Source organism: Crinia signifera, chromosome 4, assembly GCF_055691185.1.
Source record: "Crinia signifera chromosome 4, ASM5569118v1, whole genome shotgun sequence".
NCBI classification, from domain to species: Eukaryota; Metazoa; Chordata; class Amphibia; order Anura; family Myobatrachidae; genus Crinia; species Crinia signifera.
Window position 1 is genome coordinate 192,989,547 of NC_139220.1, and position 20,446 is coordinate 193,009,992.

Consider the following 20,446-nt stretch of genomic DNA (forward strand, 5'->3'; position numbering starts at 1 on the left):
GTAATGGGCAATTCAGTGTGTGGTGTAATAGGAATTATGGTGTGTTGTATAATGTGTAATGGGCATTATGTTGTGTATTATAATGTGTAACGGGCATTATGGTGTGCGGCATAATGTGTAATGGGCATTACAAGTCACTTAGATATGCGTGTACACTTGAGATGAAACGGGTGGGCAGCTGACACTCGGTGATGACAGCTGCCTGCCCCCGTCAGGCAGCTGTCGTCACCAGGCGATTTCCATGGGAATGCCCATAATCTTCATGCTGGGCATTCCCATGGGCGCAACTATCTGCAGCTATCACTGCTCCCAGACATATGGCACAAATGTGACAGGTCTAGGTCTGTAGACCTGTGTTTCTTTCTATGTGTCTCTCCAGACCTCAATGTGCTAAATTTTATAGCACATTATAATTGAAACAATGATGATAAAAGTAATACTTTTTCCATACTTCAGAAATTGACTCAACAATTAAAGAAACCAAGCTTTGCTGTTTTCATTTCCCCCTCACTCTGCGTGACAAAGATGTGGGCTTTCTACAAAGGTAATCTTGAAAAGCATCAGCCATTTATGGAAGTAACAAGGTGGTATTTTAATGTGTCTTTAATACGTCCATTGAGATTTAAGGTAACAAAGTACAGGACAATAACAGCAGCTAAAAGCATCACTGAAAGGCAATTACAGATTTATCATTGACAGATGTAGGAATAAAACAAGTATTGACATTTAAAAAAAAATACACTGCATCACAGTTGTAAGCTTGTAGGTAAACAGCACAATGATGTACGCAGCTGATGTGATGAATTTAAATGTTCTATAGAAGAATTTAAAGAATAAACAAATTAGAGGAATTTCTAGCTCCCATTGGTCCATATGCACCAATCTTAAAAAAGCGATAAAGTGAAGAATGATAAACCACCAGCCAATCAACTCCTAGCTGTCATGATACAGGATGGGTTTTAAAACTTACAGGGGCTGATTGGCTGGTTGTTTTTCACTCTCCACTTTATCACTTTTTTAAGCTTGGTGCATCTGGCCCAAGTATGATAAAATACAAATATACAAATTTGCTGGCCTACACCAGTGGATGTGTTGCCCATTGTGACTAATTAGATTCTATTTATCATTTATCCACCACCTTGTAGAAAAGCTGGAATCTGATTGGTTGCTATGGGCAACATTTCCACATATATAAACCCGCACCTTTGCAAACATACCCCGCGTTATCTTGGAAACAGATGTGTACTGTACTTTCTTTGCTATTGTGGCAGTGTAAATGCTTAGGTACAGCATGACTGGATACATGACGTGGCTCAGACTTATCGGCCCCAAATCACTTGCCTTTTTTTACGGTCAATTGTCACACTGTCATTAGTATGCAAATCCTCAAGTGTTGTATTGGGTACCCGTACCTTTATTGTTATTTTTTATTATTATTATTATTATTAATATTATTAATAACAGTTTCTTATATAGCGCACACATATTCCGCAGCGCTTTACAGAGTATAGTTGAATATTAACATCAGTCCCTGTCCCAGTGGAGCTTACAGTCTATATACCCTACCACATGTACGCGCGCACACAGACATTCTAGGGCTAATTTTGTTTGAAGCCAATTAGCCTACCAGTATAATTTTTGGATTGTGGGAGGAAACCGGAGCACCCAGAGTAAACCCAAGCAAGCACAGGGAGAATATACAAACTCCACACAGTTAGAGCCATGGTGGGAATCAAACCCATGACCTCAGTGCTGTGAGGCCGTCCGTCCGTGCTGCCCCGTACCTTTGCATTCATGCGAAAAATATGTATATTTAACAAGTGGTGATATGCATAATTGGCATCCATGTCTGATTGTGCTGCAGTTACTGTACTCATCCTGCACTTGTCAAGCATTGCCTCCCATGCATAGAGGGGGGGTGGATCATTGGATTGACTGCATATAGGTCAACCCATATGATCCACATGCAATAAGTTGACTTGGTCAAATGGTCAACAGGGATAATAGTTCATGACTCACGACATGTAAAAGTAGACACTTGAAAAGGTTGACAAAAACAAACGGTCAACACATTCAAAATATCGATGTGTTGTGATAGACACAGAAAAGGTTAACACAGGTTTTTTTTTTATATTTAACTGATATATACCATTTTAAACTACATGTGACTCCAATTAGTGTACCACCCGCCTCCCCTTGTGTGAAGAGCGAGGTAAGGTGCCTCACTGCACTCAGCACAAGTTACTGTTCCCAATTGTGGATGGAAAATGATAAAATAGTAAGGAAAAAAAAAAAAGACTAAAAACATTTGTCAACCATTGTCATGTCGACCTTCTGACCATGCCAACCTTTTATACCTGTGGACCTAATGCATTTTGACCATATGGGGACAACCTATTTAATGTGGACCTTTCACCTGGAACCCATGTAAACAATATTGGTGCACACTGCAGTACAACAGTGTGTATTTATACAAAAAAGATTGATCTAGATATCTAGTCTCCTGGTGTGTAACAAACAATTTAAGGCAAAAGAGAGAACCAAAATTATTAATCTTCATATTACATAAAATTGTGGGTGCCTAGCGATTCTTAATGAATTGGCGTTTTGGTGGGAAGAGCGGCTGATCACAATGGTTCTATGGAGATTAGAGCCACTTTTTATATTCTGCCTCCAAGGCCAGCTGGGCTACACTGTTGTCAGCTACTGAGCACACTTACTGTCCGATTACTAAATGCAAGATGACAAATCATTATTGTTAGCCTCCAAGGGTGAGAAAAGAGGTTATATAGAAAATGAGGGACAGTTCAGTGCCTTGTTAGACACAGGTCTTTTAGCATTATACTGTCACCCATCAAGGGGCATTCAGCTATAATCTTCACATAAGATTACACATTGGTTGAACCCATCTTAGACTTGTCAGAAAAGTTTTCACTCAGCTTTAAGGAAAAGTATATAAACATCTTAATCTATCAGGACTAACACATACAGTAGCATTTGTAAAGTGTTTACATTGACTAATACATGGTAGAATCAGACCAACAGGGCAATAAGTTTTGTTATACCTTGTATAAAAAGAAATAAACCACATGACCTTGCTCCCGTACTTACTGCAATTCCAGGAAGCCCAGGTTCACCAGGATCACCCTGTTGCAAGAAAATTGAAAGACACTGTAATGGTGGCCAAGCATGCAACAACCTGGTTGTTGAGGTGGATATCTAGTCATTGTGGAAACCCTGAGAATGCTTAATTGGAACCCTACATATAAAATGTAGGGTCTGAGTTTGCCGAAGATGTGGGATACCAGCTGATCTCAGACTTTTTTTTAAAGCGGCAATTAGTTACAAGGAATGGTTTTGCCTTATAAATCATTGCCACCTTAAGAACCATCCAAGATCGGCCAGCATCCTGCACCTCTGGAAAAGTTGGACCCTATTACATTCCCCGATCACACCTGTTTGTTTTTGAGGTACTTGTGTATTATCACGGCGCCAGCACGCGCAATGTAGTTGGCGTAGTCAGAGTAGTCAGAGCTATGTAGTCAGCGTTAGCCAGCGTAGCAAGCATAGTTAGCATAGTGTAAAGTAACGAGTAAAGCTGCCGGCGTACACAGGGTCAGGTGCGCTGGCAGACGCCGAAACAGCATCGGATGGACGCGCTTCACATACAGCGCCGGGAACCGCCAGATCCCCAACCCTGGCGGACACCAGCAGAGAGGCGCTCCATGTTAGTTGAACGTGTGAGCGTCCCAGACACTCTGTGGCTATGGATGTAAACCCTGCCTGTCTCCGCTTCAGTGAGACGCACAGGGCTAGGGGGTGTGGCGCACGTGCACAAAAAAATATGCATTTGCCAGTGCTCCATTTCAAATTCTGGCAAATGCCTCCATTTCAAACCCCCAATATCCACGTCAGCCCAAAGAGTGGCAAGCGCACACATTGCGCGTCCTTCCGACCTGTTCATACCCCCACTATCTACGTCAGTTTTGAGTTGATTTTAAGTGTGGTGAGCCCAAAGTGTGGTGAGCGCAGTGAGCCCCCCGGGCAGGGTTTAATGCATCTGCTTGCCATGCTTTGGGCTGACATGGATAGTGTGGGTGTTTAAAGAAAACATTCACACCTGGCATATCTTCCATCTGAAACAGTAATGACTACATCTGTTAACTGGCAACTGGATTTTATTGAACAATAAAGAAGAAAGAAGAAAACCAATGAACAATGTTCAATAATAGCATATAACAAGTCCAAGAAACTCTAAAAACAGACATTCTTCTCTTTCTACATTCCCTTCAGATGCAGCTGATGTTGACGCAGCCGCGTCAACATTTGTGTCGGCTGGTTTGTCGGCCGTTCGGACCAGAGTTAGTGCGTGTAAAATGTGCAGGAAAGCGTTCTCTGCACCAATGGTTTTGCACCAAATAAACTCCTGCAGGTAGGAGTCAAGGTATTGGTGTGCAGTGCCCCTCTGTCTCTTGTTCTTCCACTTGCATAAGCCCCAGAGCCTTTCAATATTTTGGGTATGAACTCCAGTGTCTGGGTCCACAAAATTTTAGCAGTGGTTGGCACGCGCATGATGGTACCCTGCCTACTCAAGTTGTTGTGTGTTGTACACGTGCGAACAGTCTGAGTATATGGTGGTACCCGATCCTATATGCGTATGGATGGCGGACATCAGGGTGCTGGCATCATGGCTGGCCACTGGTGTTATGCAATATTCACCTGTCTCGCGGGACATGTCACCAAAGAGCCACTGCTGAGGTAGGACACGTCCAACATGATTCTTGCACTGGACAAATAGACTTTCGTCCACCTCTACAATTTTTCCGGGTCCGCCAATCCGGCATTGGGGCTTGGACATCAAATTAATGGTGCAGGCCTCACGCATCACTTTGTTATACAAAATGGTGGTTTTGTTTGATAACTTCAGGTGTCGCTCACAAAATAAAATGCTTGTAAGCTCCTGTACCCACAAAAAAATAAAACGCAGAAGGGTCAGAAACGTGATGCGGCAGCCACGAAACCAATGTGCCACACGGAGACCGACATGTACTCCTTTATGCTCAAATGCATTGGGTGGGCATTGTGACAGGTTTGTGTCGGTGGCAGCAAGTGGTGCACTTGAAAAAGTGCCACCGACTCCTCCTCTGTCTGCGGCAGGTTAAATATTGTCAGTGGTTCAGCAGCCATTGCAAATTTAAATTTAACAAGGAGTTTCCGAAATACAGCCGCATTCACAGTTGCTTCACCTTCACCTCTGACTGACTACGCTGACTGCGTACGCATTATGACTGACTACGCTGAATGCGTAAAGCTCCGCTTCGAAGCGTACGTACACACAGTTGCTGTTTCGCTATTCCGCTTATTGGGGGACGTACACACAGTCGCAGTCACAGTCATACTACACAAATAACGCTTACACTACGCTGGAGGGACACTACGCTGAATATGACAGTACGTTAACTACTTAATGGGCGCCGTGATAATACACAAGTACCATTTTTTATTCATCACAATAACATTGTGTAGGTTGTATGATTTGTATGTTTTGTGTTTATATGATTGTTTTATGTTTGTATTGGTCTTTGTATGATTGTTTTGTGTTTTATGGGTTAAACCCTGGTGCTTTCACACACTCCTTACACCAGGCATGTCCAAACTTTGGCCCTCCAGCTGTTGTCAAACTACACATCCCATGCCTTGCCTTAGTTTTAGCATTACCTAATAGCAAACCTGTGACAAGGCATGATGGGACTTGTAGTTTCACAACAGCTGGAGGGCCATAGTTTGGACATGCCTGCCTTACACCATCTGTGTAGCCAGCATGAAATCCATTTGCTCAGGTGACCCCGCAGCATAAAATTAATATTTTTTTTCCCAAAATCAACCATTTGTAAATCCCACTCTCAAAATCCTGTGCTTTCCCCTGGCATGTATGCAGACACACCTGTACCGGGGATAAAAATTACTGTAGTACATTGCAATATATAAATACTACAGCTCTTCATGACAGCTCAACAATGAAGGCTACACGCCAACTCCAACTGTTTAAAATGCCATTTGCTGTGATATTGTCGATTGTGGAAATAAATATAATTATTCGCATTAAAAAAAAAATACTTATGACAAGTCTTTTGTCTTCAAAAAATGTTACTTGTGTTAGTTATTTAGTTCTCATCTTATTAAAATTATTCTACTGACCTTCTGTCCTACGGGGCCCCGTGTTCCAAACAGTCCCATAGATCCTTTGAAGCCAGCTTCACCTTTCACACCCTGTATAGAATCAATGACATGAATAAGGTATTATACATATTGTACAAAACAGGAATGAATGACAGCTGAACACTTTGGAAATATTACAGTATATAAAGTGAAGACTATAAGACTTACTGCAATTGATGATTTTCTTCCACACAATTTAGAAATCATCAGATTTTCTATTACATAATACAATTTAGAAAGTGTTTTTTAATAATATATATATAAAAAATGAATCCCCACACAAGGGTGTGGTGTGGCGGTCTGACAATCGGGATCCCGATGTTCAGAATCTCCACATTGGAATCCGGACTGCCGGTGCTCTGACAGGAGGGCGAGCGCAAGGAAGCCCCTTGTGGGCTCGCTGCACTCGCCATGCTGTGGGCTTGGTGAGTCGCTTTGCTTGCCACAGGTTCTATTTTCCCTCTATGGGGGTCATGGAATATTCCCTATCAGTCGGGATCCCGACTGTCGGGCATTTAAACAGTCGGGATTTCGAGAACTGATCATCAGTGATAAAAACCAGACACTTTATCACTTCACCGAGCTTAATAAATCTACCCCATAATTCTTTATATTGTGTCACATATTTCAGCCAGTTTGTAGTTGCTACATACATACTTTCTCTCCTGGTGGTCCATCTTCTCCCTTTTCGCCTTTGTCTCCATCAAAACCTGGATGACCTCTGTCACCCTAGAAATAGAAATGATCTTTGTTAGAGAGCTGTCGCAGTACATCAAAATGTATTTGACTGTGGGGTGGGTGCGAGGGCCTATGAGAACCTTGGCTCCTGTCACCTCATCACCTACAGCCATAGGTGTGCGCACATTGAGTGTTAGGGGTGCACAGGCACACCCTAATGCTGTGCCCACCCTTATGAACACCTCCCTGCCTCTCGCAATACCAGCAATACCCTTTACCAAAGACTTTGCTTTTTAGAACTGTATTCCATTAAAAGAAGTGCCCATCAATCAATTATGTGTGTTTTTCATTGTTAATTGCACTAGACCAGGCATGTCCAACGTTGGCCCTCCAGATGTTGTGAAACTACACATCCCAGCATGCTTTGCCACGGTTTTGCTATTAGAGAATGCTAAAACTATTGCAAAGCATGCTGGGATGTGTAGTTTCACAACATCTGGAGGGCCAACGTTGGACATGCCTGCACTAGACCATTGTCATAGCTGCATCATCGATATATGTTTGTGACTTTATTTGCCTGTACTGTTACACAGAGTAATTATAAGATTAAAACTGAAATAGGCAGGAGATTATCGTGTCGCTAAGAGAGACCTTTTGTATCGAGTGCCAATAGAGGATGGTAGACACGCCTGATTGGCGGTGTGAGACACACCCAATGGGCGGTGTTAGACATGCCCAATAGGTGGAGTTAGGGACACCCCTTTGACGGTGCACCCTCAAATAAAATGTGCTGCACACGTCTATGCCTACAGCACATTAAAAGAAAAGGTAACTGTTCATTTAGCCACCTTACAAATAATGCTAATATATGCATCATTTCCAGTTTAATATCAGTAAAATCGGTTTAATTAATCAGTGCTTACTGGAACACCGATTATAAGTAATAATGCAGCCTCTACTGCTTAATTATAACAAGGTCAATTTGTCCCAATAATTCTCAGACACCCTATCTGAAAATGTCATCAGTTCCTTCTTGCAAACTCCAAAAACTTTCAGTTTCATAAATCTAAATCATAAATCAGGATCATAGAGTAATATATTTAAACAGTGGTTATATACAGTATGTTGACATTGTTTTGACTTCCTTTGGGTTTTTGAACTTACTGGAGATACAAAGTATAATAGTGATTGCCCACGCACAGCTGTCTAATCCCATGCCAACACATCTTCCTTCTCTGTCAGCCACCTCTTTATCTCTGCTTACAAATGTTGTTCTTAAAAGGCCCTAACATAAGAAGGAAACAGTTTCCTATTTTGTTTACCAAGTACAATAATAACCTTATAAGGTGGCTTCAAGTATCGCATCAATGTCGACAACCATATGTGGCAGCTGTTCTGACAGTATACATGGTACAAGCCACGGTTATTGATATTTTTAAGATCACTGTTGAGAATCTCCCACTACGTTACTAGAACTGAGCTTATTTGACTTCATACTGTACAATAAATACATCATTTGATTTGTTCTAAACCTACATTATGTACTACATTGGCTCCTGGAAACATACAATTATTTTCATTTGTAAGTGAACAACGGGACTTGAACTGATTAGGAAGCCAGTTATTAATGCTTTCGCAGCCTGTATACATGGCACATGTACACATGGCAATTATGATAACCTATTATCATTTCTTTATTTTGTTAAATAAAGATTTCCTGTGGGGAAACTTTACTGAATAGAAAGCATTTACAGTCTTCAGCTGTCTCTGCAAGCTCATGCAAATAAAATGTGATGTTGTGGTCGTCAACACAGTCTAGATTAATTAGACAATTCATAGTCCATAAAAAGCTCAAAATACAACATATTAGAGTATTTGTGTATAAGCAGAAGTGAAGTTTTGTATGGAGCTCTACCCTGTTCTTTGTAAATAATCTAACCATAATTCTGTGGCATGTTCAGAATATAAAGCATTACAAAAAATAAAATTGGACAGCTCAATGACCAGTACAGAGCTCGCTTATTTTGTAGCATATATTTTCATGCATGGTACCTCCAGAATGATTTTGTAATTCAGTTTAAATTTACCTTTAAATATTTTCCATCTACTAAAGATAGTAGGAATCAGCCACTGTTACGCTGTTCACAGTATAAATCTTACATCCTTAGAGAGGAGCTACGCCTATGAGAGAAGTCTACTCATATCAAGGGTGAAATTTAATAGTTTGATTTTGCAGTGTAAATGATTGCTGCTTTAAAAAATAACTGGAGATTTCTTATTAAATCTCTCACTTTCTGAAACTCTCATTAAATTTCACCCCAACTGCTTGTTAACATTTTTATTCATTGATATAGTTAATATTTATATTGTAGCTTAATTGGTGTTTCACATAGAATATTTTTCCGTCGACATCAGTCACTACAATCTACTGTACTGTATTTTCCATAAAAGATGTATACGCGTGTACACTAGGGTTATTTCTTTCTTTATTTTTTCTCAGAAGCCAATGACCCTACTAGTATGTTTTGAGGTTGTGAGAGGAAATCAGAGCACCTAGAGGAAACCCACAAATACAGTATATGGTATTGTAGGGGGTGGAGGCATACAAGCTCTTCACAAATAAAGCTGTTCTATGAGGCAGCAAAGCTAATTAATGAGACACTGGGGCAGATTTGTTAAGCTTGGTGAAGTGATAAATTGGCCGGTGATAATGCACCAGCCAATCAGCTCCTTACTTCAAGTAACAGGTTGAGTTTCTAAAATGACAGGAGCTGATTGGCTGATGAATTATTACCGGCCGATTTTATCACTTCACCAAGCTTAATAAATCTGCCCCACTTTGCTATACATCAACTCCTTTTTTAAACATTTGCAACATTATACAGATACATTTAAATTGTATTTCCATATTTGAAGGGCTGTTGCAGAACTAATATATTTGAAATATCAGCACTACCATAAATTGTAAAATTGTTTTGACATACAGGTTGAGTATCCCGTATCCAAAATGCTCGGGACCAGGAGAATTTTGGATAACGGATTATTCCGTATTTCGGAATATTTTAATATTTCAATGATGTATTTTGAAGTATCTTGCATTTATGCTGTATAAACACATAATATACACACAAATATATTTTATTACCACATAAAATACACACAAATATATTTTAATTGTTCAAAAAACAAGGTTTCAAAACGTGAAACAAAATTTGTGTACTATCTCAGCACTGAATTTGAATGCCAAGCAATCATTGTCTTGCACATATATAGTGCCAGTTACATATCATGTCCCCAGTGATGCTGTTACAAATGTCCCCAGTGAGTTTTTAGCAAAAAAAAATTTTTTTTCACTTTCTGGAATGTCCGTATTTCGGAATAATTCGGATAACGGATATTTGGATATGGGATACTCGACCTGTACTATGAATTTAGAAAGGTAAGATTTAGTATTGGATAATGCTTCTATACAGTAGCTTACCGATTCCCCTTTACTTCCTTTATAGCCCGGAGCTCCAAATATAGTCATGGGGTCGCCCTGTTTAATGGAAATAGAGAAAATGATGCATACAGGATAGATGAAAAACAGACTCATGCGTCCAAATGTGGGATGCTGGACGAATTCAGAAGTTTTTAAGGGACAGTCATTTTCAAAGCAATGTTTTGCCTTGTAAATGATTGCCCCTTTAAAAAACCAACAGAGTTTGTCCGGTATCCCACACGACCACCAAACTCAGAGGCTACTACATTTGGCCAATGGTTACTGTTGTCATACAGTTTGGACAGAGGATCATAACCTGTCTGATTGTATCCCAGAATATGCCTGTGAATCACCATCATAATCCATGGCTCAGGTTTTAGCAATGTAGAGTCTTTCATTTATTTTTACGATTTATAAATGTTCGTTCATCACTATTAGCACCAGTCCTGCCACTGGCATATTTATAATGGGTGCAGTGTGTGAAGTACACACAAGCCCCTGGGGTCCAGGGAGGCCCACACCACACACCCTGCTCCCAATTTTTAATACTTTCCCTCAAAGTCCTGTGATGGCATCATCAGCACTGCAGAACCACGGGGGAAAATTTGGCAGTGCCCATTTTCCTGGTGTTCCACTCATGCGCAATAGAGTCTGGGACATCGCTAGGGTCTCCTAGTGCCCAGAGTCTACCGCGTTGTCAGCTAGAAAGGAGGTGGCTTAGACAGAGTATGCACACAGCCCTCTTCTCTAGAAGCTCCCCTGACTCCCACCCTTGTTGTTAGAAAGCCATCTGAAATCAGACAGTTTTCAAAAAATTGCCAAATCCGTCAACATGCATCATGAATCAGTCCATATACTGTATATTCCATGAAATGCAAAATTTACATATACTGTGCAGAGATGCCACAGATGGCGAAATTCAACATGCCGACTTTCAGAGTACAGACAGACGCATCTCATTTAGCTGGGCTCACACTAGATGATGGGTATTCCCAGCAACATTGGCAGAGACAGGACCTGCTAGGGTGCCAGCGTCAGTAAAGTGCATACACACTTGCTGATGATGTCAGCGAGTGACAGCTGCAGCGATGCTGCATTTGGCAGCATGGCTCTTACTGGTAATGTCTTCCATCAGTCCTTCACGTAGGGGCGATGGTGATCGTTGCTGATGACACATAGTAGCATGCATCATCAGCAACATAGCGGGTACACACTGGATGATGTGTCCAATAGGTCAGTCCAATCAGCAGGATAGGACGAAATATTGTCTAGTGTGTACACTGTTTTAGTCATCATTCCAACTGGCAGAATGCCAATGGTAAGTGCTCCGGTTATGGTTAGGAACTAGAGGGAGGTTTAAAGTAGGGATTAGGCGGCGGGGGTGTGTTATGGTCAGTTTTAGGCTGCAGGGGGTGAGGTGTAGTTAGGATTAAGATGCAGGTGGGAGGTTAGATTTAAGCTGTGAGGGGAGAGGTTAGGTTTAGTCTGTGGGAGGTACGGGATATAGTTAGGCTGTGGAGGGGTGGATGGGATAGGCTGCGGGAGGGGACAGTTATTGTTAGGCTGTGGGAGGGGTGGGTTAGAGTTAGGCTGTGAGGAGTTAGGGTTATGCTGCGGAGGGAACAGATAGGGATAGACTGTGGGAGGGATGGGTTAGGGTTAGGCTGCGGGTAGGGATAGCGAGGGATAGGCTGTGGGAGGGAACAGAGAGGGTTAGGCTGTGGGGAGGGATAGCAAGGGTTAGGCTGTAGGAAGGAACTGATAGGGTTAGGTTGTGGGAGGGATGGGTTAGGGTTAGGCTGCGGGTAGGGATAGCGAGGTAGGCTGTGAGAGGGAACAGATAGGGTTATTGGCTGTGGAAGGTGTGGGTTAGGGTTAGGCTGCGGGAAGGGATAGTCATGGTTAGGCTGTGGGAGGGAACAGATAGGGTTAGGCTGTGGGAGTGGTGGTTTAGGCTTCGGGAGGGAACAGATAGGGTTATGCTGTGGGAGGGGTGGGTTAAGGTCAGGATGTGGGAGGAGTGGGTTAGGAATAGGCTGTAATAGCTTGTACTTACCGAGATTCATCAGGATATAGAATATCGGAATGCATCTCTCAGCTTTCTGACTGTCGGGATGGTGACTGCTGGGATTCACTTTAAGTTCCCATAGCTCAACTTAAACTCTATTACAAATATTTTTGCAATTTTGTTTAGTCCTATTTCTTATCATCATGTAGTAATGGATAACTGCAGCATTGAACAAAAGGGGTGTACAATACGCTTTTTACCTTGTCTCCTTTGAAACCAGACATTCCTCGGTCACCCTAAATATGAATAAAATGTACAATTCTAGTTAATTATACAATTTTGACAGAAAAACACAATTCATTATACAGCTGTGCTGATACTGATTGAAGTTAATGCTACAGTATATTGTTGTTTGTTCTTGTGTAAAATGGAGAACTGATAACACGAGTAAGCTGTCTTGCTCATCTAGTACTGGTGCTTTGACACCAGTAATACGAGGAACTGTCTGCAGGTGAAAAATCTAATTTCCCATCCTTCTCCCTGCATTAGTATAGCTTGTAATCTACATCTTATACCTCATTTTAAGCAGACCGTAAATATACTTATATAGCAAGTGGTGGGATCTGGAACAGACTGGACTTGTTCTTCTTTTCTATATTCACGTGATGTAAAAGAGCTATCTCGCTTGACTACAATTTGGAGCGGCAGAATGCTCTATTCCTGGACTTCCCTACTCAGTTATGATTATCACCATACACCTGTGTGGAAACACCTTTCTTATCAATTAACCTATTTAAAATGGCAATCATACATTGAAAGGAAAGACCAGGAACAGAGCATTGTGTCCCTCGAGGAGAGGGTCATGTTGGGAGGTATGGTGAAACCATTGTTAGGTATTATTGAAATTCCGTTAATACGAGTAACAAAGGGCCAGATTCATAGCTGATCGCAAGTGTAAAATCTTTCTCAAATGAGCAAATGGGGCAAATGTAACATACTGTATGCAGATAGAGTAAAAGTGCTACACACTGGTCGACCGATCGATTTAGTGGTGTAGTTCACAGATAAATCACGCCGGTTGTGCAACACAGGCAATGCCTAATATATCTAAAGAAATACTGATGCATCGTGCTGTGTGTACTGACGATACGGTAAGTTGCGCTTCTAGGGAAGAGGTTAATGTGCTTTAGCGAACCTAATGATTATACATGTATAAGAAACAATTATAATTTGGCATTTTCTTCATATGGTCCTACTAAATCACATTACTGCACTATAGAATAGTACTAGATGTATAAGCAATCTAATGAATATTGGGGTCTAGCGCTATCTCTAGTAACATGCTGGAGGGGACCTGAAGATTAGGAGATCTTTACATTGCAAAATATATTACATTCAATCTTTGCTAATACACAGTCTTATCTGTACAGTGTCTCTCCAATTTTACACAACTGTTACCACATCCACAGTAATGAAATGATCCCTGATAATCCTTTTCAGGTTTTTAATTAGGACAAAAAACCAGGGTAGATTTGTGCAGAGCGAAAAATCAAATCCAAAAGATAAAAATTGGGAAGTCCACAGGCTTAGTGGAAGTCTCCACACTGGTTCTGTTTAAGTCAAACAAAAAAAGAATGACACGCTGGATTTTATTTAATGCTCTACCTTCCAAAATAAATTCATTAAGGTCAAATCTGAAAGTAAAAGTGGTATAGCAAGCAATGTCATGATTATAAAGTTCTGTTTGTGTCCTGAGTGTTAAACAGAGCAGTGCCTCACTGGCCTGGCAGGCAGTGCTCTCACATGTAAAGTCACCTTGTATTTCAGTTTAGAAGTCACCTTGTATGCTGGTGACTGATGGTGTACATAAATGCTCAGGCTGCAGCTTTGTACCAGTAATGCACAAATGACACTTGTAAGGTAGCTGTGCTATTTATTTATGTGGCAAAGCAATGCATCACCATTGTGCTATCTTTTACATCACAAATGCAGAGTCGCACCCAGGATTTGGGTGCTGATTCGTCCCAGGTGCGATCCACGCACATAGTGCCTATTCACTGCTGCACAGAGGGTGACAGGGGGGTCTCCCAACTGCCCCTCCTACAACAGGACACTGCCGGCCTTTGGCAGGATGTGGGAACGGTCCCCGTGGAAATTGGGACAGTTGGGAGGTATTTAATTAATTTAAGTCACACTCATTAGACCATATTTTTCTACTCTGTTCATTAAAAAATTAAAGCAGGCCTGAATTCAGGGAGGCCAAATGTGTTACAGGGAATGGCTCATTTGTACCTATATTACTCGATCAAAGCCACTACACTTTACTCCCCATTTTTACTAAGACATACAGTATGTCTGCGCTCCCTGTAGTAAATTCTACATATGAACATAGTAGTATTAAAATGCTATGGAATAGATTAAAAATGTCAGTCCTAGTATTGTCAGATGTCTGACGACCCAGGATGAAATTCACCTGGTCTTGATGGTCCTGATGGGTAAGGATGGGGGCTATTTTTGCTTTCATCATGGCATTCCCAAGTCAACAAAAGTTATACGGTACTGTACATGTTTTAAAAAGATCTTTTCTTTCACATATAGGGCGGGATGTATTAATATACATTGCCGCCCTTCACCTGACAGCTGCCGCGATGCTGCCGCATTTGTACTAACATATGCGGCTAGCATCGGGTTGCGGTGACGGAGACTCCCGCGATACCTGTGATGTGGTCTGCGGGGGTCTCCGTCATATCCCGGCGGCTGCCAGTGTTCTCCTCCTCCCCCCTGCAGCCGGATGTCTTCCCGGCTGTGACACCTGCTGGGGGAGGAGATCAAAGGAGGACGGGAGAGGGGGGGGGCGCGCGGACAGCGGGTGGCGATAGAAGCCCATAGGCTTCCAGAGGGTGGCGATACCCTGCCAGGCGAAGATGGGACGGACGAGTATTGGTACATAGGAAAATGCGGTAAAACCCCCGTTTTACCGCATTTTCCCTTTAGTACATCCCGCCCTAATGGAGATAGTAGTCCATCACAACTGTGATTATTAGTCATGTTTGTTTCATGTGTAAGTTTGAGCTTAGACTTTCTGCTGTAGTGTACATGAAAGTATTTTATACACTTACCCTTTCCCCTTTCACACCTGGAAATCCCTTGTGGCCCTGTCAAAAACCAACATATAGCATGTATTGTGTTTAAAGAATTTAATTGTTAGCATGAGTAATCAAAGAATGGGCAATTAATACAACACTGCAGATGAGCAAGGTGCCAAATGGCTTGGTCTTAAATATCTGAAATCCTCAAATCATAACCTGAAAGGATTGAGGTAAAATAAATCTTATATTCACAATGGGGTTTATTCTAGTTCATTCTTTCTGACAAAATCCTTCTTAGATGGACAAAACCATGTGCACTGCAGGGGGGCAGATGTAACATGTGCAGAGAGAATTAGATTTGGGTGAGTTATTTTGTTTCTGTGCAGGGAAAATACTGACTGCATGATTTTACACTTCAATATAGATCTCACTTTGAAGAAAAACCCCACCCAAATCTAATTCTCTCTGCACAAGTTACATCTGCCCCACCCGCAGTGCACATGGTTTTGTCCATCTAAGAAGGATTTTGTCAGAAAGAATGGACTAGAATAACCCCCAATGTTATCAGTTATCTAATGTATGGTTAAATATTAGAAAACCAGTTCAGGCAGCCACAAATATATAAATAAAATGTAAGCTCCCGTGAGCAAGGCTTCCTTCCTCTTGTCTTACTGTACCCTTCCCCAGTATATCTTGTATGCTCTAGATCTGCTAATATGTACAGATTATGCTTGTAATTATGTGTATACATGTATTTTATACATACTTGCCTACCTGACCCTCTCCATGCGGGAGAAAATACTGTTTCTGGACTTCCCTGGTAATGTATGATTGCCATCACCTGTGGGGAGCTAGGTAAAGGTGTTTCACCACAGGTGATGGCAATCATACATTACCAGGGAAGTCCAGGAGCAGAGCATTTCTCCCGCATGGAGAGGGTCAGGTAGGCAAGTATGACTTTATAGTACAAGTTGAGTATCCCGTATCCAAAATGCTCGGGACCAGGAGAATTTTGGATAACGGATTATTCCGTATTTCAGAATATTTTAATATTTCAATTATGTATTTTGAAGTATCTTGCATTTATGCTGTATAAACACATCAAAAACATGAAATGCACACAAATATATTTTATTTGTTCAAAAAACAAGGTTTCAAAACATGAAACAAAATTTGTGTACAATCTCAGATATTGAATTTGAATGCCAAGCAATAATTGTCTTGCACATATATAGTGCCAGTTACATATCGTTCCCTCAGTAGTGCTGTTACAGATGTCCCCAGTGAGTTTTTAGCAATGGTTTTCGGAATAATTCGGATAACGGATACTCAACCTGTATATGCTGATTAACCAGTAATGCTGTTATAATGTCTACCTTAATTGTATTGCCATCACCTGTGTTGAACTAATTAATTGATAAGAAGGGTGTTTTAAAAGAGGTGATGGCAATCATACAGTAAGAGGGAAGTCCAGGAGCAGAGCATTTTGTACCTAAAGGTGCCCATACATGGTACAATTGCCAGGTGTGATGAGATGTGCACTCCCGTGCACATCCCATCGCACAGCTCATGTGCTGCACATACTTTTTGTACTACAGTATATTGCATCTCATTGCATTGCAAAACGTATGCAATGGAATGCGATGCTATCTAGTCCAAATTGCATACAATAATTGTACAATGTATGGGCACCTTAATGGAAGGGGTCATGTTGGTGAGTATGTAATAAATAATGATAAAAATAATTGTCAATAAAGTCTCTTTTGGACAATTAGAAGAAGTTTGGCAAAAAAAAAAAAATCACAATTTTTTCAAGAGTACCGGGGATTGGAAAGTCATAACTTAAGCTGGGTACATTTATCTGTCCAATCTGTCTGGTGTGAACAACAATCTGGCAATATATGGGAACAAATGACAATCAACCATTTTCAACCAAATGCTGGAGAATGGATAAAATACAATTGTTTGTACACATTTGTTAAATCAAAACGGCTTTAACCAATTTGTCTGAATGACTATTGTCTGCTTTCCAGCATTTGGGAGCAACTGGATAGTTGTCCTTGCTCCTATATATTACCAGATTTTTATACCTCCAAACTTTCATTGTGAAGGATCTAGCCTGGCAATAGCACCGCTCGAGACTGCGCATCGCCATTGCTATGGGACATACACACTGAACTATGTGCTTAATTTCTACGCAATCTAGACAGATTGCTTAGAAATCAAGCTCAAATCTCCACATGTGTATGCCCCATAAAGCTGAGGACGCATTGTAATCTGAGTCCATAAACATATCAAGGTAATATCTTAAGTGATATCTTAAGTGTAAAGTATATGTGTACTGTAGGTCACTGTATTTACATATTATTAATTTTAACATTTCACTTTGTACATAAGTTTCAGTAGATAATGTGGATAGTCTGCCAAAACAGCACAAAAATACACAGAACACTTAAAGTTAATGTCTTTCTAGCAGTATGGGATAGCAAGGGTTACACTATCATTTACTCATATTAGTGTTCAATGTGCATTAGAGCTGGAAAAACTCAGGTGTCAATGGGTTAATTAGATGACAAATATCCAAACGTGAATTGGACAATAAGTTTCTGTAAAGCAAGAAAAAGAAGTTGTTATGGAAACTGCAAACATTCAGAATATGATGTGGACAGGCAGGAGGGAAGGATCTGTAATTGTACTACGCTTGTGACATGTTATCCTAATGAAACTGGGCATTAATAAAAATAAAAAAAGATCTGTAAATTAGATTAAGGTTCACATTCACGTATTGGAAATGTCCAATGTATTAGCCAGTTTAAACAATTAATAAAGCCACACATTATGTTGTGGCCCCATGTTGATTTCCTATCACCAGCTAGGTTGTAATAAATATGCGCTATTAAAAGATGTGCATGAAATAAATGTAAGCCTATTACATTCAAACCATGTGTTTTTTTACCCACAATCCAAAATTTGCATAGCTGCAATATCCATTAATAGCTTGTAGGGTCACCGTGCTTCACCTCTATCCTAATTCTGTTACAAATCACATTTCTTTATACAGAGTTAGACAAATTACATAATTTTATTTTTACTTTATAAAACACATTTAACGAGCAGCCTGTGGTTAAACTTGATCTATGTGCTGTTTAATGCTTCAACTAAAGCCCCATATACACTAGACAAAATATTGTTAATGATATGAAAAAGATGATGATATCATTAACAATATATTACCAATATATTATTGTTAATATATTGCCCGTCTCCCTGTACACTGTAAATGGGTAACCCAGGTCGATGCGTTCCGTTCACTGCTATGCAATAGCCAGCGCTGAGAGATGCTCTCTTCTCCCAATGCTGGCTCAGGAACCACCTCAGGTGACATCACCTGCCTTTTATCCCTATGGGGGTATATTTAATTACAGTCAAAACTGCTGTCTTGTTGGAAAGACGTCAATTTTCGACTGATTTAGGTGGGGGCTGTATTTTCCTACAGGTCGGATATATTCTTCTTCTGTCAGAAACCACATTGACTGGCGGAATAGCCGCGGATGCATGTGCTTTTGTCGGAAATGCGGCCAAATCAGACAGGTTTCGGCCCCGTTTCCAACAATCTCAATCTGATTTGAAAAATAGTCGGATTGAGGAGATGAGGCAGGTAGAATAACAAAGGGAGGACAGGGTTAATCGCACAGGAAGAGTATACGTAGAGTTAGTGTTAGGTGACCCCTCAAATGATAGTGTTATATACGTAAATATTTATGCTGAGGGTGTGCTATCACGGGACATAAGTTTGAAGCAAAAGACAAATTCTTGTAAAGCAAGAAAAGAAAAGGATGTCACTTTGTGATGCACCGAGAGAGAGAAAATTTAATAAGTAAGGCCAGGTACACACCAGAACGATCCTGATTGTTAGTAGATTGTTAGCAGATTGTGTGATGCCACACAATCTGCTAACGATCTGCATCCAATCTGATCCCAATCCGATCTGAGTCTGTATCCAGTTGAATGGATCGGTACTTATGTAGTAACTGGGCTGCCGATTTTGAAATCGGGTCCATCGCATCGCATCGCACCCGACCAAATCGCATGCGATGCGATGCGATGCGATGCGATGCGATGCGATGGACCCGATTTTTCCATAGGATTCAATGTTAAAATGGACTGAGTCCATTTTAACATGGAATTCAATGGGAAAAAGGGGTCCTTTTCATACCCCTACTATCCAAGTGGGCATGGAGTTGGATATAAACCTGTGGCGAGCGTAGCGAGCCACCGAGCCCGAAGCGTGGCGAGCGTAGCGAGCCCCGCGAGGGGACACAGAATACCGTCCCCTCGCGGGGCTCGCTTCGCTCGCCACGCTTCGGGCTCGGTGGCTCGCTACGCTCGCCACAGGTTTATATCCAACTCCATGCCCACTTGGATAGTAGGGGTATGAAAAGGACCCCTTTTTCCCATTGAATTCCATGTTAAAATGGACTCAGTCCATTTTAACATTGAATCCTATGGAAAAATCGGGTCATCGCATCGCATCGCATCGCATCGTATGCGATGCGATGCGATATCGCATCGCATCGCATCTGATTGTATGCCTTAACTTAAGGCATACAATCAAAAAATCGGCAGCCCAGATACTACATAAGTACCAATGGATCTTTTACAGATCCTCACTGCAGCAGGTAGGATCTGTAAAACGACCAAACGACAGCGGGGACGCGCATCGGATTGGAATCGGATTGGAATTGGACCTAAACATGCCCAATCTACATACAATCTGCATCCAATCGGTCGGAATTGGATCCAGATTGATGGAATTGAGCCCTAATCGTCCTGGTGTGTACCCCCCCTTACCTTTATTTATAATTTTTAAAAACTTTTGGCAAAAATATAAAAGACACAATACACACATTAAACATAGACAAGTAAAAAAGGATGAAGATATCCTTGACTCCGTGGGGTCCCACTTCACAA

The 20,446-nt window shown here is 41.2% G+C and overlaps 1 protein-coding gene across 1 annotated transcript in view; it reads right to left on the reverse strand.

Moving 5' to 3' along the window:
- Window positions 1–20,446, reverse strand: part of LOC146073004 (uncharacterized) — a 248,677-nt gene that overhangs the window by 62,206 nt on the left and 166,025 nt on the right. Inside the window, exons 78-83 of the mRNA XM_083180177.1 lie at window positions 15,506–15,541; window positions 12,647–12,682; window positions 10,379–10,435; window positions 6,877–6,948; window positions 6,199–6,270; window positions 3,112–3,147 (exon numbers count right to left, since the gene is read on the reverse strand). Coding sequence (XP_083036303.1) covers window positions 3,112–3,147; window positions 6,199–6,270; window positions 6,877–6,948; window positions 10,379–10,435; window positions 12,647–12,682; window positions 15,506–15,541 — 309 coding nt within the window. The remainder of the gene's footprint in view (window positions 1–3,111; window positions 3,148–6,198; window positions 6,271–6,876; window positions 6,949–10,378; window positions 10,436–12,646; window positions 12,683–15,505; window positions 15,542–20,446) is intronic.